This window comes from Monodelphis domestica, chromosome 1 (genome assembly GCF_027887165.1).
Source record: "Monodelphis domestica isolate mMonDom1 chromosome 1, mMonDom1.pri, whole genome shotgun sequence".
Classification (NCBI taxonomy): Eukaryota; Metazoa; Chordata; class Mammalia; order Didelphimorphia; family Didelphidae; genus Monodelphis; species Monodelphis domestica.
The window spans coordinates 100,993,493-101,015,774 of NC_077227.1; the positions used below are offsets into that span (position 1 = coordinate 100,993,493).

At 36.0% G+C, this 22,282-nt stretch overlaps 1 protein-coding gene across 1 annotated transcript in view; it reads left to right on the top strand.

Moving 5' to 3' along the window:
• The window catches only part of CCDC186 (coiled-coil domain containing 186), a 66,554-nt gene that overhangs the window by 5,704 nt on the left and 38,568 nt on the right, over positions 1–22,282 (top strand). Inside the window, exon 2 of the mRNA XM_007478974.3 lies at positions 18,150–18,843. Coding sequence (XP_007479036.1) covers positions 18,185–18,843 — 659 coding nt within the window. The 5' untranslated portion in view covers positions 18,150–18,184. The remainder of the gene's footprint in view (positions 1–18,149; positions 18,844–22,282) is intronic.

Genomic DNA, 22,282 nt, shown 5'->3' on the forward strand with positions numbered 1-22,282 from the left:
CACTCTGCCCACCCCGAGGGTGTCTGGGTCCCCCAAACCCAGGTGGGAGCTATGCCCTGCCCCACCAATGCAGGGGGACAGGGCAATGCATATAGTCTAGGAGGGTGGGGAATGGCACACAGTGGGGGTGCAGGGCATGGGCACAGAGTCCCTAAAAAGGTTCACCATCACTTTTCTAGATTTTTTTTTAGGCATTAAGTGAAATTAGCAAGAGTTTAGGCAGAAACAAGCTAATGGACTGAGAATAGGCTGAGTTCAAAACACCAGAGATCACCATAAGGGTGATGAGCAAGTTCTACAAAAGTAAGATGGTTCCAGAGGTGGAAGAATATAAGGATTTGATCAGAGAAGGCAATAACTACTTAGTAGTTTATGATGTAGTTTTAAAACAAGGTACATCAGATTGTGCTTACGGATAAAGTATTGTTAGTTTTCTAAATATAACCCTACATTAGTATTTGGATAATATTTTAGTCTTTGTTTGCCAACAATACATGATTATTTTTTATTATATTTATTTTAAAGGAATAATGATGCAACATATAGTAGCAGATATTTTTTGGATTTATATTGGAAATGTATTTCTGGTAGATATAACAGGATATCTTTTCTTGTGATGATGTTTAAAATGATCAAAATCAATTCTCAGCTTAAAATTTTTTTTAAGCTTGTAATTTCTTAAGATAAAGATTCATATTTAAAATAGTTCAGTTGACAGAGGAAAAACATTTGATAAAGAAGTTCTTTTTTACTTCCTTGACTTTTATAGAAAACAAATCATTAGAAGTGGGATTTTTTTAGGCATTAAGTGAAATTATTGAAAAATGTTCCTGGGAAACAATTACCATTGTTTTTTAAGGTGCATACAAAATGTTTTAAGATCTGATTAAACATCTTCACTGACCAGTTACCTACAGCTGATGAGCTCCAGTAAGAGCGAAACCACTTCCCACTCCATTGAAATAATTTTGAAGTGTGAATTGGTCCTGTAGTACTGTGTCAAAATTTACTGAAATGGCAAATAATGGAATTATGAGATTATATGTGTTCAGAGTTTTAAATATTAAGTACATATTTTTCTTATTATAAAAATTACCTAAACTCAGGCAAGTTTGGTAGTTGTATCTTATTGTTCAGAGCCATGTGTATTTAATACTACTTTAAGGGTTTATAGACACTTTCTAAATTCTGAATAGGTGACCTATAAATGTGCTTAATCTAAATTGTGCATTGCTATCTAATTCCCCTGCTCACACTGGACAATTGCCAGACCATTCTGGTAGTTAAAAATGGGGTGCTGACCTTAACATCTCTTCCCTACCTCCTTTCCCTTCTTAAGAATTATAAAACACATGTTCCTCTTATTTAATTCATTTAATTCTTGCCCCTACCCCACTAATTATAGCTCAATTAGTTAAATACCCACTATGTGCAAAATCCTGCCATTTACCTTGAGGGAGTTATCAGAAAGGTTCTTGCTTTTAAGGAATTTAGAATCTAGGAGGGAAGATAAGGGATACATAGTAATTATATAGTAAAAATAGACTATGGTAACAGCTTAAAAGAGAGACTATTATAAGAGTTTGAGGAAGGGAAAGAGTTACCATTACTTCAAAGTAATGGTGAGAGAGATTAGGAAAAACTTTATTGAGCAGGTAGACAGTTTTTGAGCCAGATAGAATTTCAGTAGGCATTGAGGGAAGACACACAAGGAACGGCAATAGTAAAAGTATGGAAATGGAAAAGTATATGTTGTTTGTGGAAGATTTGGTCCATTTTGAATGCGGTGTGGTATTATGTGCCAATAGAATGGAAAAGAATAGAATGGTAGATTGGAGTTAGATTGTGGAAAGCCTTGAATTTCTGGCTAAGGTGTTTGAACTTAGTAAGTAATAAAAAACTATTGAACAATGGAGTGATATAGTAAGCTCTATGCATTAGAAAATTAATCTGTTAGTGATTTATGGGATAAATCAGAATGGAAAATATTGAAAGGATTAGGAAGGGTAGAGGGGATGGGATGGGTACAGGCAGAACTGTTTGGTTGTAACAGACTCTTCATGACCCCGTGAACCATGGAGTTTTCCTGGCAAAGATACTGAAGTGATTTGCCATTCTTTCTCCAGCTCATTTTACAGATGATGGAATCTGAGGCAGACAGGGTTAAATGACTTGTCCAAGGTCACATAGCTTGTAAGTGAGGCCAGATTTGAAATCAGGTTTTCATGATTCTAGCCTTAGTTGCTCTATCTTCTGAGCCATCTAGCTGCCCTTTCTTTCTGTTCTTTTTAATCAGTGACTTGGACTGAATAGATGGCATTCTTGTCAAGGTTACATGGCTGCATAAAACCAGAGAGGATAGTTGATAAATTAGAAGACTAAATTAGGATCCAAAAATTTCAGCCAGTTTGAATGAAATCTACAAAATCATAATAGAAGGACCTAAGAGTTTGGGTAAATTCATAAATGGTAAATAAATAATGAGCTGTTTAAAGGGAGTTAGAGAAGTTCAACATCTGTTCCATATTCCATAATGACATTTTGGAAGACAAATGATATCAGTACCTATAAAATACCCTTGTTGGTTACTGACAATATATAGTTGTTGTTCTTGGATGCATTACAAAAAGATTCAGTGAAGTGTTTCTTTAAATATTCTATATTTGGACTCATAGAATATATAAGGAGCCTTTAGAGATCTAATTTAACTCCCTCTTTTTACAAAGGAAGAAGTTAAAGCCAGAAAGATAAAGTGGCTTTGCTCAAGGTCATACAAGTAGTGATATATTTTTAAAATAATTTTTTCATATTTTTTAAAATGTTCATCTGTTGAATGTAAGGCAAGCCTGATACAGCTAGCTATACAGATACGATATATAGAAAAATATTGTACAAAATGCTAGTCTAATATCACATCTAATTAGGCTTCTTTCCTGTACTGGGTACATTGAATGGGAATTACATCTCACAAAGGCAACTCAAACTGTCATGGCTAACCCAACCACACAGAACTTCCTAATCTCAGTAATAAGAATCATATTTTTTAAGTTGAAGATTTATAGGGGTGCTCACTCCATCTATCATAAATGAACCCTTGAATCTCATCCCTAGGAAAAGAATTAATGATCATAAAGAACCATCATAGCTTCATCAATAATAGGTCATGCCAAATTAACATTATATATGTGTGGGTGCAGAAACAAAACTGGTAGATTGGAGGAAATATATAGATATAGCTTTCTTTCTAGCAAAGGATTTAATAAAGCTTGCTTCTCAAATCCCACCTTCTGTAGGAGATTTTTGTCAGTCCTTACTCCTTACCTAGTTATCTTTCTCCCTCACCCTCAGTGCCTTCTTCTGAGATTACTTTTCCTTTATACTATTCTCTATCTAATATGGATTATTTACATGTTAACTACTCGTTTAGAATGTGAATTTCTTGATGTTTGTACCTTTTTTTTGCATCCTCAGTTTTTAGCACTATGCCTGGCACATAGTAAATACTTAATAAGTGGTCATTAACTGACTAAAGGCTCATGCCAAGTTTATGGAAAAAACAGAGAGCTGTGGACTATGAATGGCCACATACAACTTCTATACCAAGTGCCTTGCCTACTGCTCTTTATTCCTACTCCCATTTCCTTTTTGCCCCCTTGCTTTTCAGCTACATGCCTTCAGTTTGGCTGCCTTGAGACTGATTCAGTGACTGGTGAGTTTCTACCTGGAACCTCCATGTTCTGAGAAGTCTCAGCCTTATTGCTAACTCTCTACTATTGACCTGCCTCACCTGTACACTTGGCCCCTTAGGGATGATGATTATCTACCTGATTTCATTTCACAGTGATTAACATTCTTTTACTCCATCATAGCTTACCCCTACTAGTTTCTGTACATGGGCTTTCATTTTTACACAGATTCCTTTCCCTATCCCCTACTGCATGTTCCCATTCCCATCAACCCAAATCCACCAGCATACCATTCAAGTTCTTCCTACCCACTTTCACTGTGCTCTCTGGAATGGTGGCACCATACATAGCAAATTTGCTTTCATTCTAAACTTTTTCCTTTCTCTTTTCATCTTTTTGTTCCTGTTGTGATTCCCTCTCAATGACAGTTTCCCTGGATACTCTTTTCAGTTTCTCCACAACTCACTAATTGTTGAAGGATAGTTGGAATACTCTTTGCTCCCCACTGTTCCAGACTTTCCTTCTACTTCATCATTAAGTAATTTCTCTTTTTTTCCCTTTTTAAAATTTAGAATATTTTTCCATGGTTACATGATTCATTATTCCCCCCTCCCCACAAGCCAACAAGGAGTTCCACTGGGTTATACATGTATCATTGTTCAAAACCCATTTCCATGTTATATTTGCAGTAGAGTGATCTTTAAACATCAAAACCCTAATCATATCCCTATTGCACTACTTGATCAATCACATATTTTTCTAATGCATTTCTGTTTCCACAGTTCTTTCTTTTGGATGTGGATAGCTTTTTCTCTTAAGTTCCTCTGGATTGTTCTGGGTGATTGCATTGCTGCTAGTAGAAAAGTCTTGTTACATTCGATTGTGTCATAATGTATCAGTCTCTGTGTATAATGTTTTCCTGGTTCTCCTTTCACTCAGCATTAATTCCTAGAGATCTTTCCAGTTCACATGGAATTCCTCCAGTTCATCATTCTTTTCAGTATGATAGTATTCCATCACTATCAGATACCACAGTTTGTTCAGCCATTCCCCAATCAATGGACAACCCCTCATTTTCCATTTTTTTCCATTACAAAGAGCATGGCTATGATTATTTTTGTACATATATTTTTCCTTATTATCTCTTGGGGGGGGGGGCTCAGCAGTGGTATGGCGGGATTTAAAGGGTAGGCATTCTTTTAAAGGCTTATAAGCATAGTTACAAATTGTCCTCCAGAATGTTTGGATCAATTCACAACTCCACCAGCAGTAACTTCTATTTTAAGATTAAATCAATCCATATTTCATCCCAGTAAAAATCTTGTAATTATTATCTATCTATCTTTAGGATATTCTGCCTTCTTTAGTGAGTTAAGTGCCTATCTCATAGTTATTCTCTTCTCCTCAACTTCTGCCCTCATACTAGTGGATTTCAACATATATATGGTTTTTCCCCCCTAATACTAATTATTGGTTCTAAGACAGAAGAGTGGTAAGGGCTAGACAATGGGGGTTAAGTGACTTGCCCATGGTCACACAGCTAGGAAGTATCTTAAGTCACATTTGAACCTAGGACCTCCTGTCTCTAAGCATGGTTAGTTACCTAGCTGCTCTTCAAAATATAGATAGATAGATAGATAGATAGATAGATAGATAGATAGATAGATAGATAGATAGATAGACACCCTCAAATTTCCTAATTTCTCAGTTCCTAAACCTATTCTTTGCTCCATGACTTATCTACTCTTCTACCCTACCTCAACTCTGCACAGATTATATTCTTGATCTTGTCATCACTTACTAGTAGTGTCCTACTTCCATATTCTTGAAGTCTGAAATTCCTTTATCTGATCATAATCTGGTTATTTTGACTTTTCCTTTGTCTTGCAACTCTAACCCTTTTCTTATTTTACTGGGACCCCCAATCCCTTCACTCCTTGGTTCTTTTTCAACCATCATCCTTGCACTGGCATCCTTGCACTCTCCCAGCTTTCTCATGCATTCAGATTTATAGGGAATTATAATGCCTTGGTCAATCAGTGAATTTATTATTATTTTTTTTTATTTTGATGGTGTAATGCCAGTTGATGGTATATGCCATCAATTGCCTCTTTCGAAAGAGGGTACTTGAGGAATGGAAGGAGGTGGGCTAGCTTTTGTTGGAATTTGGACAGGGACAGCTAATTTAAATAGACAACATCAGAACTTAATGTGGCCCAGTGATACTTGGATATATCAGCTGGGATCTCAAAAATAAGAGATGCTCATTGTCTCATGAGCATCTGACAAAGTACAGGGAGTAAATAAAGTTAAGGATTCCTCAGGCAGTTCCAGTGACATAGAGCCATCTGGAGAGCAAGTTATTGTGGCCTTAAGCTTTCATAAAAAATCTCTCCCCAGAAAATTTGTGGGGGAGCCAGGCATTAAGAGGAAAGAGTATTCCACATCAAGGTGTCCTACAGACACTATTCTAGGGGAAAGCTTGGGAATCTTTAGGGGTGTTCCTGATACCTCTATGACATTTATTGAAGCAATGGAACTACAACCTGAATCAGGAGTACTCTTCAATACAGACTGGGAAGCTCCAGTGTCTAAAAGATAATCATAATAGGTTTTTTTTTTTAATTAAATTTTTTTTTAATTTTTTTTAATTAAATTTTTTAATTAAAATTAACTTTTAATGTTACATGGGACTCATCAGTATGGGGGAGAGGGCAGTGGGTAGGGACAATGGGCAGTAAGATGTCAGGGTCTAGAAAATCAAAGGTTATATCCTCTGATTCCTGTGCCCCATCTCCCCTTCATAATCTTTGGGTAGTTCCTTGGGCTCCCCCCTGAGGGGAAGTAGCACCCTGGGTGGTTCGGGGACAATCTCTACTCAAGATCTACTGCTGTGGGGTCATTTGGTATGAGTTGTCAGGTGCCTGATTTATATTCCTAGAATTATTATCAGCCCTAAAATTACAAATCCTGAAATCACCATTGTAATTCTTATTTCTATAATTGTTTGATAATTTTTCCAGTGGATATTGTTTTTTATTGCCTGGAACAAAGTCCTACATTCCGTCATTACGTGACCCTTCCTCTGACAGAAGCAGCAGGTAGGGGACTGATAGATTCTTGGAGAGGGCTAGTGCCATTGGTTGAGCATCATGCCCTTTGTCTTGTTTATCAAACCTATCCTTTTAAGATTTGATTTCTTTTTGCAAGGTTTCTATATATATTATTAGTCTCTTCCTGTTTTTCTTTTTAGCCTTTAAAGACATAAGCAGCAGTTTTCCTCAACTCTTCAAGGTCCATCTGATGCCACGCCATGGGCAATACATTTTAAAATAATCCTGGACTACCCTGCAAGAGTTGTTGACAAAGTGTCACTTTATTTGCTTAATAGCTTTGTCTTTAGAAATATCAAGGTCTAGGTACTGACCCCCAAGCTCAATGAGCTTATCTATGAATTGTGAGGGTGTCTCATCATCAGACTAGCCGAGGCTTTCAAATTTGGTCCATGCTTCCGTATCTTCAGAGAATTCTCACATTGCTGTTATAATGGCTTCTCTACAACAATTTAATTGCAACTGGTCCTCAGGATTGTCATAATCCGATTCAGGATCTTGAGCTGGCCAGTGTGCTGAATTACATACATGGACTTTCTTAGCATGAGAGATGATCTTATTTTTGTCACGTTCTGTTAGAAAAGGGTTGATCAAATTCTCAACATCCTTATAGGATGGGTCATATTAATAAAAAATATCAGCCATCTTCTTGGTCACGACTCTAGGTTTGCTTTCAAAACAAGAGGTATATTTCAATCCTCTAATTTCTTGAGGAGTGAAAGGTATATGGTGTCTTAGAGTTACCACATCCCCATTGGGTCCTATTTTGGGCACTTCCCTTTGTAAAGATAATTTTAGGGTTGTGACTTAAAATCTAGATTTAATTGGTTGCCAAGGGAAATCTCAAATAAAGTACCCAAGTCAGTCTGGAAATTTATGGTAATTTAATTAACATAGAGGGAAGGAATTTAAGGAGAAGGAAGGAAGAGGATATAGGATTTCTCCTGCCTGGCCTGTGCCAGGGGGAGGTTAAAATCCCCGCCTCTATTCTTAAGATACTGAAGAAGATTAGAGGCTTCTAAGAGGATAAAGTTGGAAAGTAAAGGAGGAAAACTCAGCCAGAAACTCACCACCGAACTGGACGATAGCTTGTAGCCACGGTAAGATGCCGAAAGGCCCAGCATGCTGCCACCAGCCAACTCTCCGCCGCCAGAAAGGAGCCGGAGAGAGGAAGTGAGCCAAATATATAGAACTTTCACTCTTGTGTCTCTTCCTGTAAATGCCCATTCTTTTTAGTTCTCATCTTCTTTGATTAGATTATATCTTTAGAGTTACTTAATACTTCTTTGTTAAGTTCACCTTTTGTGAGTTACTTAACCATTTTGTGATTAATTTAACCTTTATAGTTCTTAACATCTTTTTGTATTAAGATCTTAAAATATACTTAACTTAAAGTTCTAGCTAGCTTCACTATAAGGTAAGAGTTAAGTACCTTCATTGTTTAATCAGGAGATTACAACTTTTATCTTCCCCTAAAATATGGTCTAAGTAGGGTGGAGTAATTTAGAGTTCCCAAGACATTCCTGATTTTGTTAAACTAAGTATCTTCATTGTTACAACCAGGAAATAGCTAAATTCAATATGCACACCTTAAGGGGAAAAGAAATTCCTAGGAATCATTCAATGGCTGTGATTACTTAGAAGTTGACTGTGAGAATACTGAGGCAACATGGGTAGGAACAGATACGATAGGAGGACAAAATTTCTTCAGAGCTGGGACTGGTCGTGGGGTGGGAGAAGAGACAGAAGAGGATGGGGGATTAAAAGAAGGATCAGGTGAGATTAGCCAGGAGTTGCAGAGCATGAGAGAGATGTTGCAGAGAGAAGAGAGACGGGTCTGTACTTGATATATAGGAGAGGGGTGTCTCATCTCCATTTCTGAAAAAAATAAGATTGTCTTATCTTAGTGGTTCAGGAACAAGCTAGCGAAATTCAGGCTTGTTTGGATGGGATCATGTAAGTAGCATTTCAAATTGTCCAATTGAATTTGCCTGTCGGCTTGCATTTCTGCTTTAATCTCTCATATAGTATTTTTTATCTTAATATTGAAGATTAGAAAAATAAAATGTCCTAAGAGTATAAGTAGAAAGAGGTAGTCTGGAATCTTAAAGGTCTATAATTGGGCAAAAAGCAGAAGGCTTTCATGCAAAGTAGCATTTAAATGTACATTTAAAATTTTTAATTAATTATTTAATTACTTTTTTTTAGTTTTTATTTTATTTATAATATTTAACTAATTAATTATGAGGGGTGGGGATAGGGTAAGGTGAGGGGCTTTTAGCTTGTTTTATTTTATTTTTTATGATTTTATTGGATTTTTATTCATTAAAAAAAGAAAAGGGAAAATTATTTATTTGTGCTGCCCTCTGATGGCAGCAAACAGTCACTGTAGCTAAGCAAAAAAAAAAAAAAAATCTTGATCCCATGATAAACCAGTTCTCTTTTATTCTCAGATCCCTTGCCTCCCTTACCCTGTCACTGACCTTTTCCCTTGCCAGACCCCAGCCTTGAATCATTCCACCATCTGCTATCTTCATTCCTATTCACGTGCTACTGAAATAGGTTAGAGGAAATCATGAAACCACGCTAACTGGATTCACTATGTTATAAAATTTCAACTGGACCTCCCACTGAGACATTTTTTTACATTTCCCAAATCAGTTTCCTATCCCACACACCACAGTGGCTTTTCCAATCCTTTTCATCCCTCCTTAAGCCTTCCATTGCTCTCCCACTTCTCCCCTGAAAAAAATAGAGACCTTTTGCTTTTCTCTTTTCCTTCTCATCTTACATTCTCAGATTCCTTCCTCACAATTTCCTCTTTCATCTGTCTCATATGAAAGTAACCTTTCTTCTTGCCAAAGCTAACTCCCTCTACAGATATAAGCAGTTACATGCCAGTCCATCTTTTTCAGCAAACTAGCTCCTTGACTCATCCCCATTTTCTCAGTACTCTTCAATCTCGCCTACTAATGGTATTCTTGCTTCTATACACCAATGTCTTTCCTCAAAAAACTCTTTATTTGATCTGTCCATTCCTGTTAGTTGTCTTCCTATATCTCTCATCGATTTTGTAGCCAAACTACTTTAAAAAGCCATCTATTATGTGACCTTGGGTAAAGTCACTTAACCCCTATTACCTAGTCCTTCTGCTTCTTCTGCCTTGGAACCAATAGACCAAGATGGAAGATAAGGACAAAAAAAAAGCCACATATAAACAGTGTTTCCACTTCCTGTACAATTTTTGATTACTCTATTGTCTATTTTACTCTCTTTTGTCTGTGACATTCTTGTTTTCTTTTCTCTAGGGTATTGATGGTGGACCTATGGCATGGGTGCCAAAGATGACCCATAGTACCCTCATAAACCACCCACCACCCCCTAGTTCTTTACTAGAGAGGCAGAGGGCTTTGAGTGGAGCAGCCCCACCCCTCTCCATTGTACCTGATAGCATTTTTTCACATCACCCACCCCTCTGCCCAGCAGCTCAATGGTAGAGCACAGGGGAGAAGGTGGGTGGTTCATAGGTGTCAGAGCTGGAGGGGAGCAGAAGGCTGGAGTCACACCTCTTCCTCTCTACACTAGCTGAGGACATTCCTCACTTCACTCACCCCTTCACCTAGCAGCCCAGTGAGAATGCTTTCTCCCTCTCCTGTGTGGGATAAGGTAGGGAGTGGGATGTGCTTGGCACTTTGCTGGGGGGGAAGGGCAAGGCCTGTTGCTCCATCTCTAAAAGGTTTGCCATCACTGCTCCCTTTAAAAACAAACAAACTTGGATAACGATTTATGGTTCAGCTTCAGTTTCAAAGAAGGTTTAACATGGAATATTCTAGGGATCAGCATTTGTTCCTTTTTTGTTTGAGAGACTTCCTTATAAAATGTGAAAATGATTGACAGGTGAAAGGGATAGCTAACACTAGATAAGTTAAGTCATTAGTTTGACAGTAATGGAAACATCTCTCTAAGCTGCATGTTGATTTTAGAAAACCACAAATGAACATTTCCTATATTGTGTTTATTTGTTTTTGTTAAATATCTCCCAAGTGCATTTTAATCTTGTGTCTATAACATTAGAGAGTATTGTTGGCAACATGGCAGTTTTGAGACTTTTTAATTGCACTTGAGGTCAGGAACCAAAGAATCTTGACAGGCCAGAACAATGGGCTGGTTTTAGGAAGATGAGTGTAAAATCTTACAAATGGGTTTTAAAAATCAGCATCACAAGTTTCAAATGCTAGAGACATCTTTAGCAGCATGTTTGAAAAATATCTAGGAAGAATTAACTGCAAGTTCATTATGGCTTAATAGTATGATGTGAAAGCAAAAAGCTAATGTATCATGATCTGCTTTGAGAGGCATAACTTCCAGCAATAATGTAATAATCCCACTCTACTTTAATCAGGTCAAACAATATCTCAAATATTGTATTAAGTTCTGGAGGTAACAGTTTCACAAGAACATTGATTAAAAAAAAAATAGGTGTCCAGAAGAAATAGGAAGAACAGTAAAAAGTACCTTCACCCCATGTAGTTTGGGGATCAATTGAAGGAATGATTTTATATTTCCAGAAGATGGAGTTCATTGACTTGAGAAATGTCTTTTAAGGAATTGAAAGGCTATCATGTAGAAAAGGGATTTGATTTGTTCCATTTGATTTCAGAAGCATAATCAAAAGCCATATATGCAAGTTGCAAAGAAACAATTTAGAGTTTATGATGCTAGGAGAGACCTCTTAATAATTAGAGCTATCCCCTAAGTGTAGTGGATTGCCTTTGAAATTAATGGAAGGTGGAGAAGCAGAGGCTAGAAAACCCCATATCAGTTGTGTTATAGTGGGAGAACTTTTTTCAAGTTTGAATTGAACTAGCAGATCACTTGAGGTCTTTTGTGGAACTCTAAAATTCTGTGTATTTAAGGATACCGTTTATATTTTCTATCCTTCTACACTTTCACTTCATGAATGAAATAATGTATCCCCTATTTAGAAGTGAAGTTTTCTTCAGTTTTCTTTTCCCTATAACCTGTAGGATAAGATTGAAATTCTTTAGTCTGGTAGCATTTAAGGCCCTCCTTAATCTAGCTTCAATGTACCATTTTGGTATTTCACGTTGTTCCTTTGTACATACTTTGAGTTTTAGCTGAAATGTAATTTTTGCCATTTCATAGTATCATCTGGTATCCTCCCACCTCCAAACATTTCTGAAGAGTATGCTTGAGATAGTCCCCCTCCACTATCCCTTGCCTATTGAAATTCTGTTTTTCCTTCCCAACTTTAGTTAGGTACTCCTACCTTCATGGACTCTAGCCTGATCCTCTCAGCTTCAAAAAAAACAAACCAATCAGATCTTTTTCCACCACTGAAAGTGACCATTGGCTCCTGAAAATTCTTTAACAAATATCTGATCTCTATTTTATTGCAAATATTAATATGGAAATAGGTTTTGATATATGTAAACCCAGTGGAATTGCTCATTGGACTCCAGGAGGGGAGGGAAAAAACATGAGTCATGTAACCATGGGAAAATGGTCTAAATTAATTTATAATGTGTCAAGGGAAGTTCATTCCCTCCCCCTACTGAAGGGCCAACTGGTTGATCCAGATTCTCTAAATGCCAAAGTTATGTGCTGTACATCAATATAAGAGAGGGGGCAGGTCTTGTCTGGGCCTTTTAGATGAGCTCAGGGAGAGAGCAGGAAGGTTACAGGGAAGAGGAAGATGTCAATGGAGACTAAGCTACATGTGGTCAGAAAGTCTAGTATAAAGGATAAGATTTAAATTATGCTGATTTATCTTCCTATTAGTAAACTTTATGAAATTAATAACTGGGTACAGTGCCAAGTAGCATGAGGTCAAGAAGGACCAAACCAATCCAGGGAGGATTGTTGAAATTCTATGCGATACAAAAGGACTTGAACCTAGTGGGAGAATCAAGGTTGTGGTACTTGACATATGTTAAGATGCAGGATTCCTTGTACCACACTCCTTGTGCAGTATTCTGTCAAGTACCTCAGGTTGGCTATCATCCTGGCTCTCCTTATCCCTGACAGTGAAGGTAAAATCAGACCAGGGAATGATTTTTCCCATTTGCTGCTGAAACCTAGTCTTTTCTTATAGTTTGGCAATTTTCTGTAGTCCTGGCTGCAAATGGGTAAAAGTGCTATAGTACTGCTATTATCCTACACGCTTTTGGGACATAAGTCACTTTAATTGAACTTTGCCTGTGATTCAAGGACCTGTTACAGGTTTGTTTTTTACTCAGGATTTTATATAGGAAAGATTTTTTTTTATCATTTCTGTATTTCTCATTATTTTTTTACAGAATTTAATTCTTACTCTTATTTGGGTGGTTTGCTTTTTTTTTCTTCTTTTGACAATTGTTTCATATACCTCATAACTCAGCCATGTATCCCAGCATGATTCTGTCCTCAGGAACGATTGTATAATTATCCTAAAATCCAAGATTTAAAATTTTTTGGAGAAATTTCAGGAAAAGAAATTTGCCAACACCCCAAATCAAGAAAGTGAATCCTTTTGGATAAGATGCTATAAAGATGCCTGGAAAAGCCACATACTTCATCAAAAGATCCAGAATGAACTTTGGGATATAATGAACTGAACTGAAGGGAGTTGAACATACTTATTCTGAATGTAAACTTTTATGCCAAAGGGGACTGTCCCTTAATTGGATTTTGTCAATGTGTCTATCAATCAGTTGTGTTTTTTTTTTTTTAACCCTTACCTTCCATCTTGGATCCAATACTTTGTATTGGTTCCAAGGCAGAAGAGTGGTAAGGGCTAGGCAATGGGGGTTAAGTGACTTGCACAGGGTCACATAGCTAGGAAGTATCTGAGGCCAGATTTGAACCTAGGACCTCTCATCTTTAGGCCAGACTCTCATTCCACTTAGCTACCCAGCTTCCCCCATCAATCAGTTTTTGTATTTTTCTTCTCATATTTCCCTTTCATCTCTAACTATTACAACTTTCTCTTAGAAAAATGCAATATTATATGTAATTTTAACTAGAAGGTATTTAGAGGTTTAAAATAGTTATGTTTAAATGATTTATTGGAGAGACTGGTCTCCCAAAGGATCACAGGGGGATGGTGTCAAGGAAAGTTCATTCCCTTCCCCCTCCTGGAGTGACAACTGGTTGATCCAGATTCTCTAAATACCAGTTATGTGCTCTACGTCAATATAAGAGAGGCGAGCGGCAGGTATTGTCTGGGCCTTTTGGATGAGCTTGGGGAGAGAGTAGGCAGGTAATGGGGAAGAGGAAGGGGTTAATGGAGACTAGGCTACCTCTGGTCAGAGAGCCTAGCGTAAAGGATGAGATTTAAATTATGCTGATCTAGCTTCCTCTTAATAAACTTTATAACATTAATAACTGGGTAGCTATATTAATTTTCACTTGTAACAATAAAATAAAAGCTAATAAACTAAAATAAAAAACAACAAATATCTGATCTCTCCATTTCCCTGATACATTTCTACCTTGCATATTAATTTTTGTACAGATCTTTCTTGTTGGTTAGCTCCTTGAAAGTAGAGATTATTATTATTATTTTTTTTTGCTTTGTTGAGTTGGATTGACTGTTTTAAGTCATTTTGGTGAAGCCTGTGTTACTAGTGTGGCTCCTAGATACCTTTCTGACCACATTATTTTATCTTATTACTGTTTAGAAACTGTCTTGCCAGACTGGATAACTGTTTCCTGAACTCTGTATTCCATTTTCAACCTTTATATGTAACCACAGAGTACCTTGTTCTCTTCTCATTTTCACTTCTTGGAATTCTAGTTTTTAGGCTCTATTCAGTGTCATCATCGCGTACCCTTCCAGTTGTTAGTTCTCTTTTCCCACTTTAATTTTGCTTGTGTTATACTTTTGAACAGGTTGTGTTCTACCCAGTAGAATATAAGTTTCCTGAGGCAAGGACTCATCTACTTTTTTTTGGTATCCTTAGCACATGAAAGGTGTAGCAGATAGGGAACTAATTGACCTTGGAACCAAGAAGACCTGTGTTCAGGTTCTACCTCTAATACACTGGCCATGTGATCTTAGGAAATCACTTAATCTCTCAGTATTTTAGACAACTCTTAAAACTGTTAAGTTGCAGTAAAGATACCATCCTGAGTTTCCTGATCTGGTAGTATGTCATGTCAATGAAATCACTAGTTCAGTTCATATCCCTGTGCGATACTCTGTAATTTATTTCAGTAGGCATTGATTAAAGGCCTACCATGTGTTTGCTATGGATAGATGAAAAATTAAAGGATTGAAGAAAGTTTATAGATATCAGCTACAATATTTCCATACAGAATATTTGGGAGAGCACACAGTAGCAGAGAGAACATTGTTGGACCTTTCAGTAATCACGAGAGATATAAAACATTGAGAAGTATGCTCATCAAAAGCCTTTGCCACTGTTGCAGGAGAATTAGTACAGATTTTAAGTTGTAAATAAATTCTCTTTAGATAAATCCAACAGATATTTCTTTTTGTGGATGACATGTTTATTGCATCAAGCCCTCAACATTTCAGAACCTTTCCTGTGTTGTATGGGTACTAGAATATTTTTTTCTCTGTTTTTATTGTAACATTATCATGCCCCCAAGTTCAGTTAAATAATTATTTTAAAAATTATTAAAGGGGGCAGCTGGGTGGCTCAGTGGATTGAGAGTCAGGCCTAGAGACGGGAGGTCCTAGGTTCAAATCCGACCTCAGTCACTTCCCAACTGTGTGACCCTGGGCAAGTCACTTAACCCCCATTGCCTATCCCTTACCACTCTTCTGCCTTGGAGTCAATACACAGTATTGAAAAATACACAGTTTAAAAAAATATTATTTAAAAAAATTCTTTTCTAGGTACTATGAAGAATTACTACAAAAATATACCTATCTTAGTCATGCTATTTCACTTACTTGGAATTAATTTTCCTTCCTTTTCTTTGCTAATTAGTTTCAGAAGACCTATGCTCTCATCAAATCTATTGGTTCCAGAGTGTCTGTCTTGATTTACCTCATGTGACCACACATCTGCTATGAACTTGGTGATTCAGTTTGTATCAGACCAAACAAAGTGAAATTTGTACATCTTAGTGTCTTGCATTTGTTTTGCTGGGATAACTGAGTAGTTTTTTCATGAATTTTAAAAAATAATTCTCAGTGTTCTAATATGTAGAATGAGGAGAAATAAACTAGATTATATATTAAAATCTCTTTGATATTTCTAAGTTTTAATGATGTATGACACCCAAATTCAATTAATGGCTCATTTCATCCTTTGTAAGAAGAAGGACGATAGGTTTTCAAATTAATACCTCTGTAATTTGACTGAATTCAGTGAATTTATGATTATGAAATGTGAGGATTTCATTTAAAGGTTAATGTATAGCTAACAAAACCATGTTTTACTTCATAATTATAGATGTTATATGCTTTCTCCCAATAGACTCCAAACTTTTAAAATTAAATTAAAAAATTTAAAAACCCTTACCTTCCATCTTAGAATCAATATTGGGTCGTGGTTCTAACGCAGAAGAATGGTAAGGGCTAGGCAATAGGGGTTAAGTGACTTGCCCAGGGTCACACAGCTGGGAAGTGTCTTGAGGCCAGATTTGAACCCAGGACCTCCTATCTCTGGGCCTGACTCTCAATCCACTGAGCAACCCAGCTGCCCCTTAGAGTCCAAAGTTTTTAAAGATAATAGCCAAGTCTTTTTATTTATGTCTCTTACCCCTACTTTCTTACAATGCTCTGCTTGAGTAGGTTCTCAATAAAAGCTAGTCAAATGAATGAGTGCTCTGCTGCCGGTATTTTCATCTAGTATTAAAAATATATTAATTATTTTCTTTTTACTGTATAGGAAGGCTGGAAAATGAGGTTCTACCCCAAAAGAGATATAGTTCCTAGAACTAGGAACATCCACATTTTACTTATACCTATATATATATTAAATGTGGATATTATTTTCAAATCACCATGGAACTTCTTCCCAGGTTCCCTTCCTTTATGAAAAGCTAGTTTTGCTTGTTAGTTATCCCATCTAACCTGGCTGTTACCTTAAGCACTTCTCTGTCACTATTAGTGCAGTAGAGTAAGATTAAATTAATAACTAGGATTTTGTTGTCCTTATTTCTCTGTGATATGCCATGTATACTTTTCCCTGAATTAGTGCTACTTTTTGAGGGGAACAGAGGAAGTATGTACTCTGTGAAACAGCCTGGTGTGGTAGGTAAAAGGCTGGTCTTGGCATCAATACGGTAAGATTTTACATCTTGCTTCAAACACATATGTTGTGTGTCTGTGGCACTCACATCACTTGACTTGGTGCTTCCAGAACTCTTAAAGACTATATCATTGAAGGATATCTTCATAGTGGGGATGCCTTACACAGAAGTCAGTGTTTAGACAAAAAATACACTGTAAAATAAAGCCCTCAGAGTTAGCAAAGTCCTAGCTTCACTATCCTCCTTCCTTTTTTATCTGTCCTAAATATTTTCTCCATTCTTTTCTTCTAGGCCTCTAAGATAGTCTGTCTTCTTAGAATCGAAGGAAGTAATCATCATTTCTCTAGCTTCATTTCCCAGCTACTGGCTTTGTCTCTAGAGTTGACCAACAGGGGTCTAAGAATAATAAACATTGTAGGAAAAACTAAAATGAACAGATCTATGGTCATTCTCTGAGTTGCTATCAATGTCACTGCCCTGGTTGGAAGAGGTTCAGTGATAAGTGCACTGACTGTAGTTAGAGAACCAGGATTCAGATCCTGCCTCTGACACCTGCTGCCTTTGTAAAAGGTGAACTAACCTCTCTGAACCTGATTCCTTATCTGTGAAATAAGGGGGTTAGACCAGATGGCTTTTAAGAATTCTTGTAGCTTTAGTTCTATGATCCTGTGATCCCCAAAAGCCTATGTGGAAGGCAGCAAGAAGTCATTCTTTCATCAGCCTTTGGGTTAGTCATTCTTTTAGGAGATATATGGCCTATATCCTCCTTGATTTCATACATGGGATTAGTGGAAAGGGGTACATGTATAGTACAATTCATAGTGTATATACTTTTGTAATATCACATGATGAATGTGCCATTTAAGAGGAAGCATTCACATCCACTTTGCTGCTGTACTCCAAAGGCCAGGGCACCTACTCATCTGACTTGTTGGAATTTTCCATATATGTTGTCTCTTGCATTAGAATGTGAATTCAAAAGCAGAGATTATCTGTATTTTCTATTTTTATCTTTAGTCCTTTGCATAGGGCTTTGTACACAGTGAGCACTTAATAAATGCTTTGCTCATCCATGGGCTAATATATAATTGAAATATATGTATATATATTTTCCTTTTAGATTTATAACAAGGAAAAATCAGAAGATCATAAGAAATGCAGAGTGAATTGGTGCCGGTTAGCTTGTCTGAGACAGAGAATAGACCTTCCATTTTATCAGATAGAACCATTGGCTGTGCATCTACAACAAAAGAAGGTTCTACAAGCTGCTTTTCTGGAGATGAAGAGAGCAGCTTAAATGACGACTCTAAACTGTTTCCATCAAAAAAAGAGATGACTTCACTTTCATTTCCTGAAGGTGATCAAATTGAAGCAAAAAAGGGTTTCTCACCAGATCATAGTGGAGTTGGAATTTCTTGTACAAAAGCAGACACATATGAAGAAAAATCTCAGAGAATAGCTCATTTTCCTAGTGGAGATTTTGCAGAACAAGTAACAAAGACAAATGATACAGAACAAACACTAACAGAAATATTGCAAGAATTAAATTCACCTAAGCTTACAGAAACATCTAGTGAAAAGACTTATTCAGAAAGTCTATATGATACAGATTGCACCAAGAAACTTATTTCAAGAATACAAAATGTTTCAGCACAAGAAGACTTGTTGGAAGAAATTGAATCTGAGCTCTTATCTGCAGAACTTTCAAATGAACATAGAGTACCCAATGGTATGAAAAAAGGTGAACACGCTTTAGTTATGTTTGAAAAATGCGTACAAGATAAGTATCTGCAGCAGGAGCATACTATAAAAAAGTAAGTATTGACTTATTCTTCCATTTACAGTTATTAGAGAAAGATATTTTAAATTTCAAATGAACACTTTAAAATTTAGCATTGAAGATTTGGTAAGCAGATAATAGAGTGCTGAGTAGTAAAAACTCATCAAACATCTTAGATTTTTAAAAGATAACTATCAAAGCTTTTCTTAGAAAAATGGGCAAATTTATTCATAGAAAAACCACCAAGAAAATGAGAATTTCTCTACTTCTTTGACTTTATTAACTGAGATTTAATCCAAGAAATGCAATTTCTTAATCTGAAGTCTGAAAAACTCTAGTAATCTAGAGAACAGTGATATTTTAATTATGTGTAAATTCATTAGTAAGGAGAGATTATATTTGTTTTCTCTTAGATTTGAAAATCTTCTGTCTTAACCATTTTTTAAGATAATTTAGTTATCTTTTCTACAGGGCTTCTCCATATCTTATTATGGTATGGAGAGGTTCCCAAAGGCCCCAACAATAAAGTACAAGTTTGGAAAAAACCTGCCAAGTTTGTTATTCAAGAACTAACCTAGCTAATTTTGGAGAGACTCATCACTTTTTAGCCATAGCAATTCCCAAAGACTAAGTAAGTTGTGATCTTTATATGTGAATGCCCACACCAATGAAAGACATATTTGTACCTGAAATACTGTAATATGGAAGTAATTAATGAGCTTTAATATTTAATATGATTGAGGTTAAATGGCAAGGAAAAAACCAAGAAAGTTTATATTGTATATTTATCTTTTCACTTTGAGAAAGTGCATTGGAGTAGAGTATAGGACAATGAGAGGAACAGCTATAAAAGTAAATATAAAGGAACTTCGGGGGAAAAGAGGAGTATCAGATGGGGATCTGTAAGGTTGTAATAGGGGAAGGAAAGAGATTACTAGGTTTACTGTAGGCCAGATTGGAATATCTTCCCAACTGGTCTCTCTCTTTTCTGTCTTTCTTTCTCTAATGTATCTTGTATTATCTCCATCATATTAACCTGCTTGTATCTTGGATTTTGTTGTATTATTCCCTTCTAACTTCCTGGAAACAAAGATCTGCCTTTTTAATACCAACAGTCCACTTAGCTGCAAGGCATGGAACTTAAGAATCTTTGAAGAACTGAAAATGAATATCACACTAAGGGCATTGGAGAGATCCATGATACATATGAGAAAGTTTTTATGGGCAATTAACTAATGAGAAACACAGTAAAAGTAAAAGAATATGTTATCAGGAAAATGGATGATAGGAAGAAAATATGGGTGGGCTTGTTACTTGGCAAGGTAAAAGGATAATAGTCCAAGTGTTTAGTCAATGCCCTTATGGTGTTAGAAGATAATAATGGCTTCCAATACAGATTTATGGAAGATGCCGGCAAGAGTGGGTTGTAATATGAATTGTTGGGATTAAATCCATGTCAGTGTGTTTCCAGATCCATTTTGTATACTCTCCTACTTGAAACCCTTTTGGTTCCTTACTCTCTGTAGCAGCATTTCTCAAACTCTTTGGTCTCAAGGCCTTTTACAACTTAAAAATTATGGAGAATATCAAAGAGCTTTTATTTATATGGATTATATCTCTAGATATACTTTAGAAATTAAAGCTGTAAAACAGTTTAAAAGTAAAAATAATAAACGCACTACATGTTAATGTAACATTTTAATTAAAAATAACTTTCAAAATAGACAATTTAGTGAGAAGGGGGCATTATTTTACATATTTTTGTAAATTTCTTTAATGTCTGGCATAATAAAGGACAGCCGAATTCTCATAACTATTTCTGCATTAATCTGTTGCAAATATTGTTTAGGTTGAAGTATATGAGGAAAATCTGACCTCGTGCCAAGTAGATAGTTGGAAAATAGAGAAATAGATTAATAATTAATAACATCTTATTAGTATCATTAAAGTAGTCTTAACCTCAGACCCCCTGAAAAGAGTCCCTTGACTCCTGAAAATTCCCAGATCAAACTCTGAGAACTGTTGTTCAAAAAGATAAAATTCTATCATTCAAGGTTCATTGTTATTCTACTACACCCACTTTTTCTAGCCTTATTTCCTATATTTCATGATACATATAAACACAGTTAAATTAGCACTCTTCACCCTTTTTCCTATAGGTCATGGACCTTTTAACTCATGCTATTTCATTCATTTGGAATATCCTACTCACTTCATTGCTGTGTGAACTCCATCTTTTATGACTATTCAGATGTCACCTTTTCCACGAAGCTTTCCTTGCTAAGAATGGCAGGAAATTATCCCTTCATCAGAATTCCCTTAGGATCTTGGTTATCTGCAGAACTTGGGGCTTATAGTAAAAAAAGTCTTATATTATTTTTATTTGTATTTATTATACATACTTTATTTCTTGTTTCTTTGAGAGTTCTGGACCCTTTTTTTTGTTTCACATAGCACCCAGCATAGGACCTTGTATATATCAATACTCAATAAATGTTTAGACTAATGTTTTTATTTTGTAATAAGATTTGTTTAATATAAACTAGTTAAGAATGATGACCTCTATCTGAAAATAAGAATGAAAGAAAAAAGAGAATTACCCTTGGCCTATTTCTAGGGCACTAATTTGCCCTTTTAATCTTATTTAATTTTGTCTGGGCAGAATATTTCCAAATAAATTTCTTCCATGATAAATTGCTTAATTATATATCACCTCTAAAATAATTTAATTATATTAGCTGTTATTAAGTTCTAAATTCTTGAATTTTACATTAATTTTTCTCAATTAAGAATATTTTCTTCTGCTTGTATGTTAACTTAAAATGGAAAAATCTCTAATTTATTGCTAATTTTCTTTCACTGACCAAATTAATATCAGTTTTCTGAAATCTCAGTGAAAAATATTTAAGTAATATAAGATGTAGATAAAATTTAATTGTTAACTTTGAATAAGATTAAGAAATACCAGTCTCCCAAAAACTGCCTTAAATTTAGTTGGGGTTATTTTACATCATTATTTTTCTAGTGTAAGTCAGGTATTTAATCATTTGGATAAATTTGTAGCTTTGAACACCATTGTAAAGGTGATTTTAGCTTTGTGACTTGAAATCTAAATAATTGGTCACCAGGGATGGTTCCCAAATAATAAAATACCCAAGTCAGCTGGGAATTATGGAGATTTTAATTAATATAGAGAGAATGAATTAAGGAAAGGGGGAGAGAGAGAGAGAGAGAGAGAGAGAGAGAGAGAGAGAGAGAGAGAGAGAGAGAGAGAGAGAGAGAGAGAGAGAGAGAGAGAGAATGAGAATTAATTTATTTAAATTAAATTAAATTAAAGGCCTTGGCCTCCCTGAGCCTAAGGGAAAGGGAGTCAGTCTTATCACTCACCACGAGACTGTCTCCAAGCTGGGTTCCAGTCCTCCACTGAACTCAATCTCCTGAACTGAGTTCAGAAACCAATTCCACTCCAAACT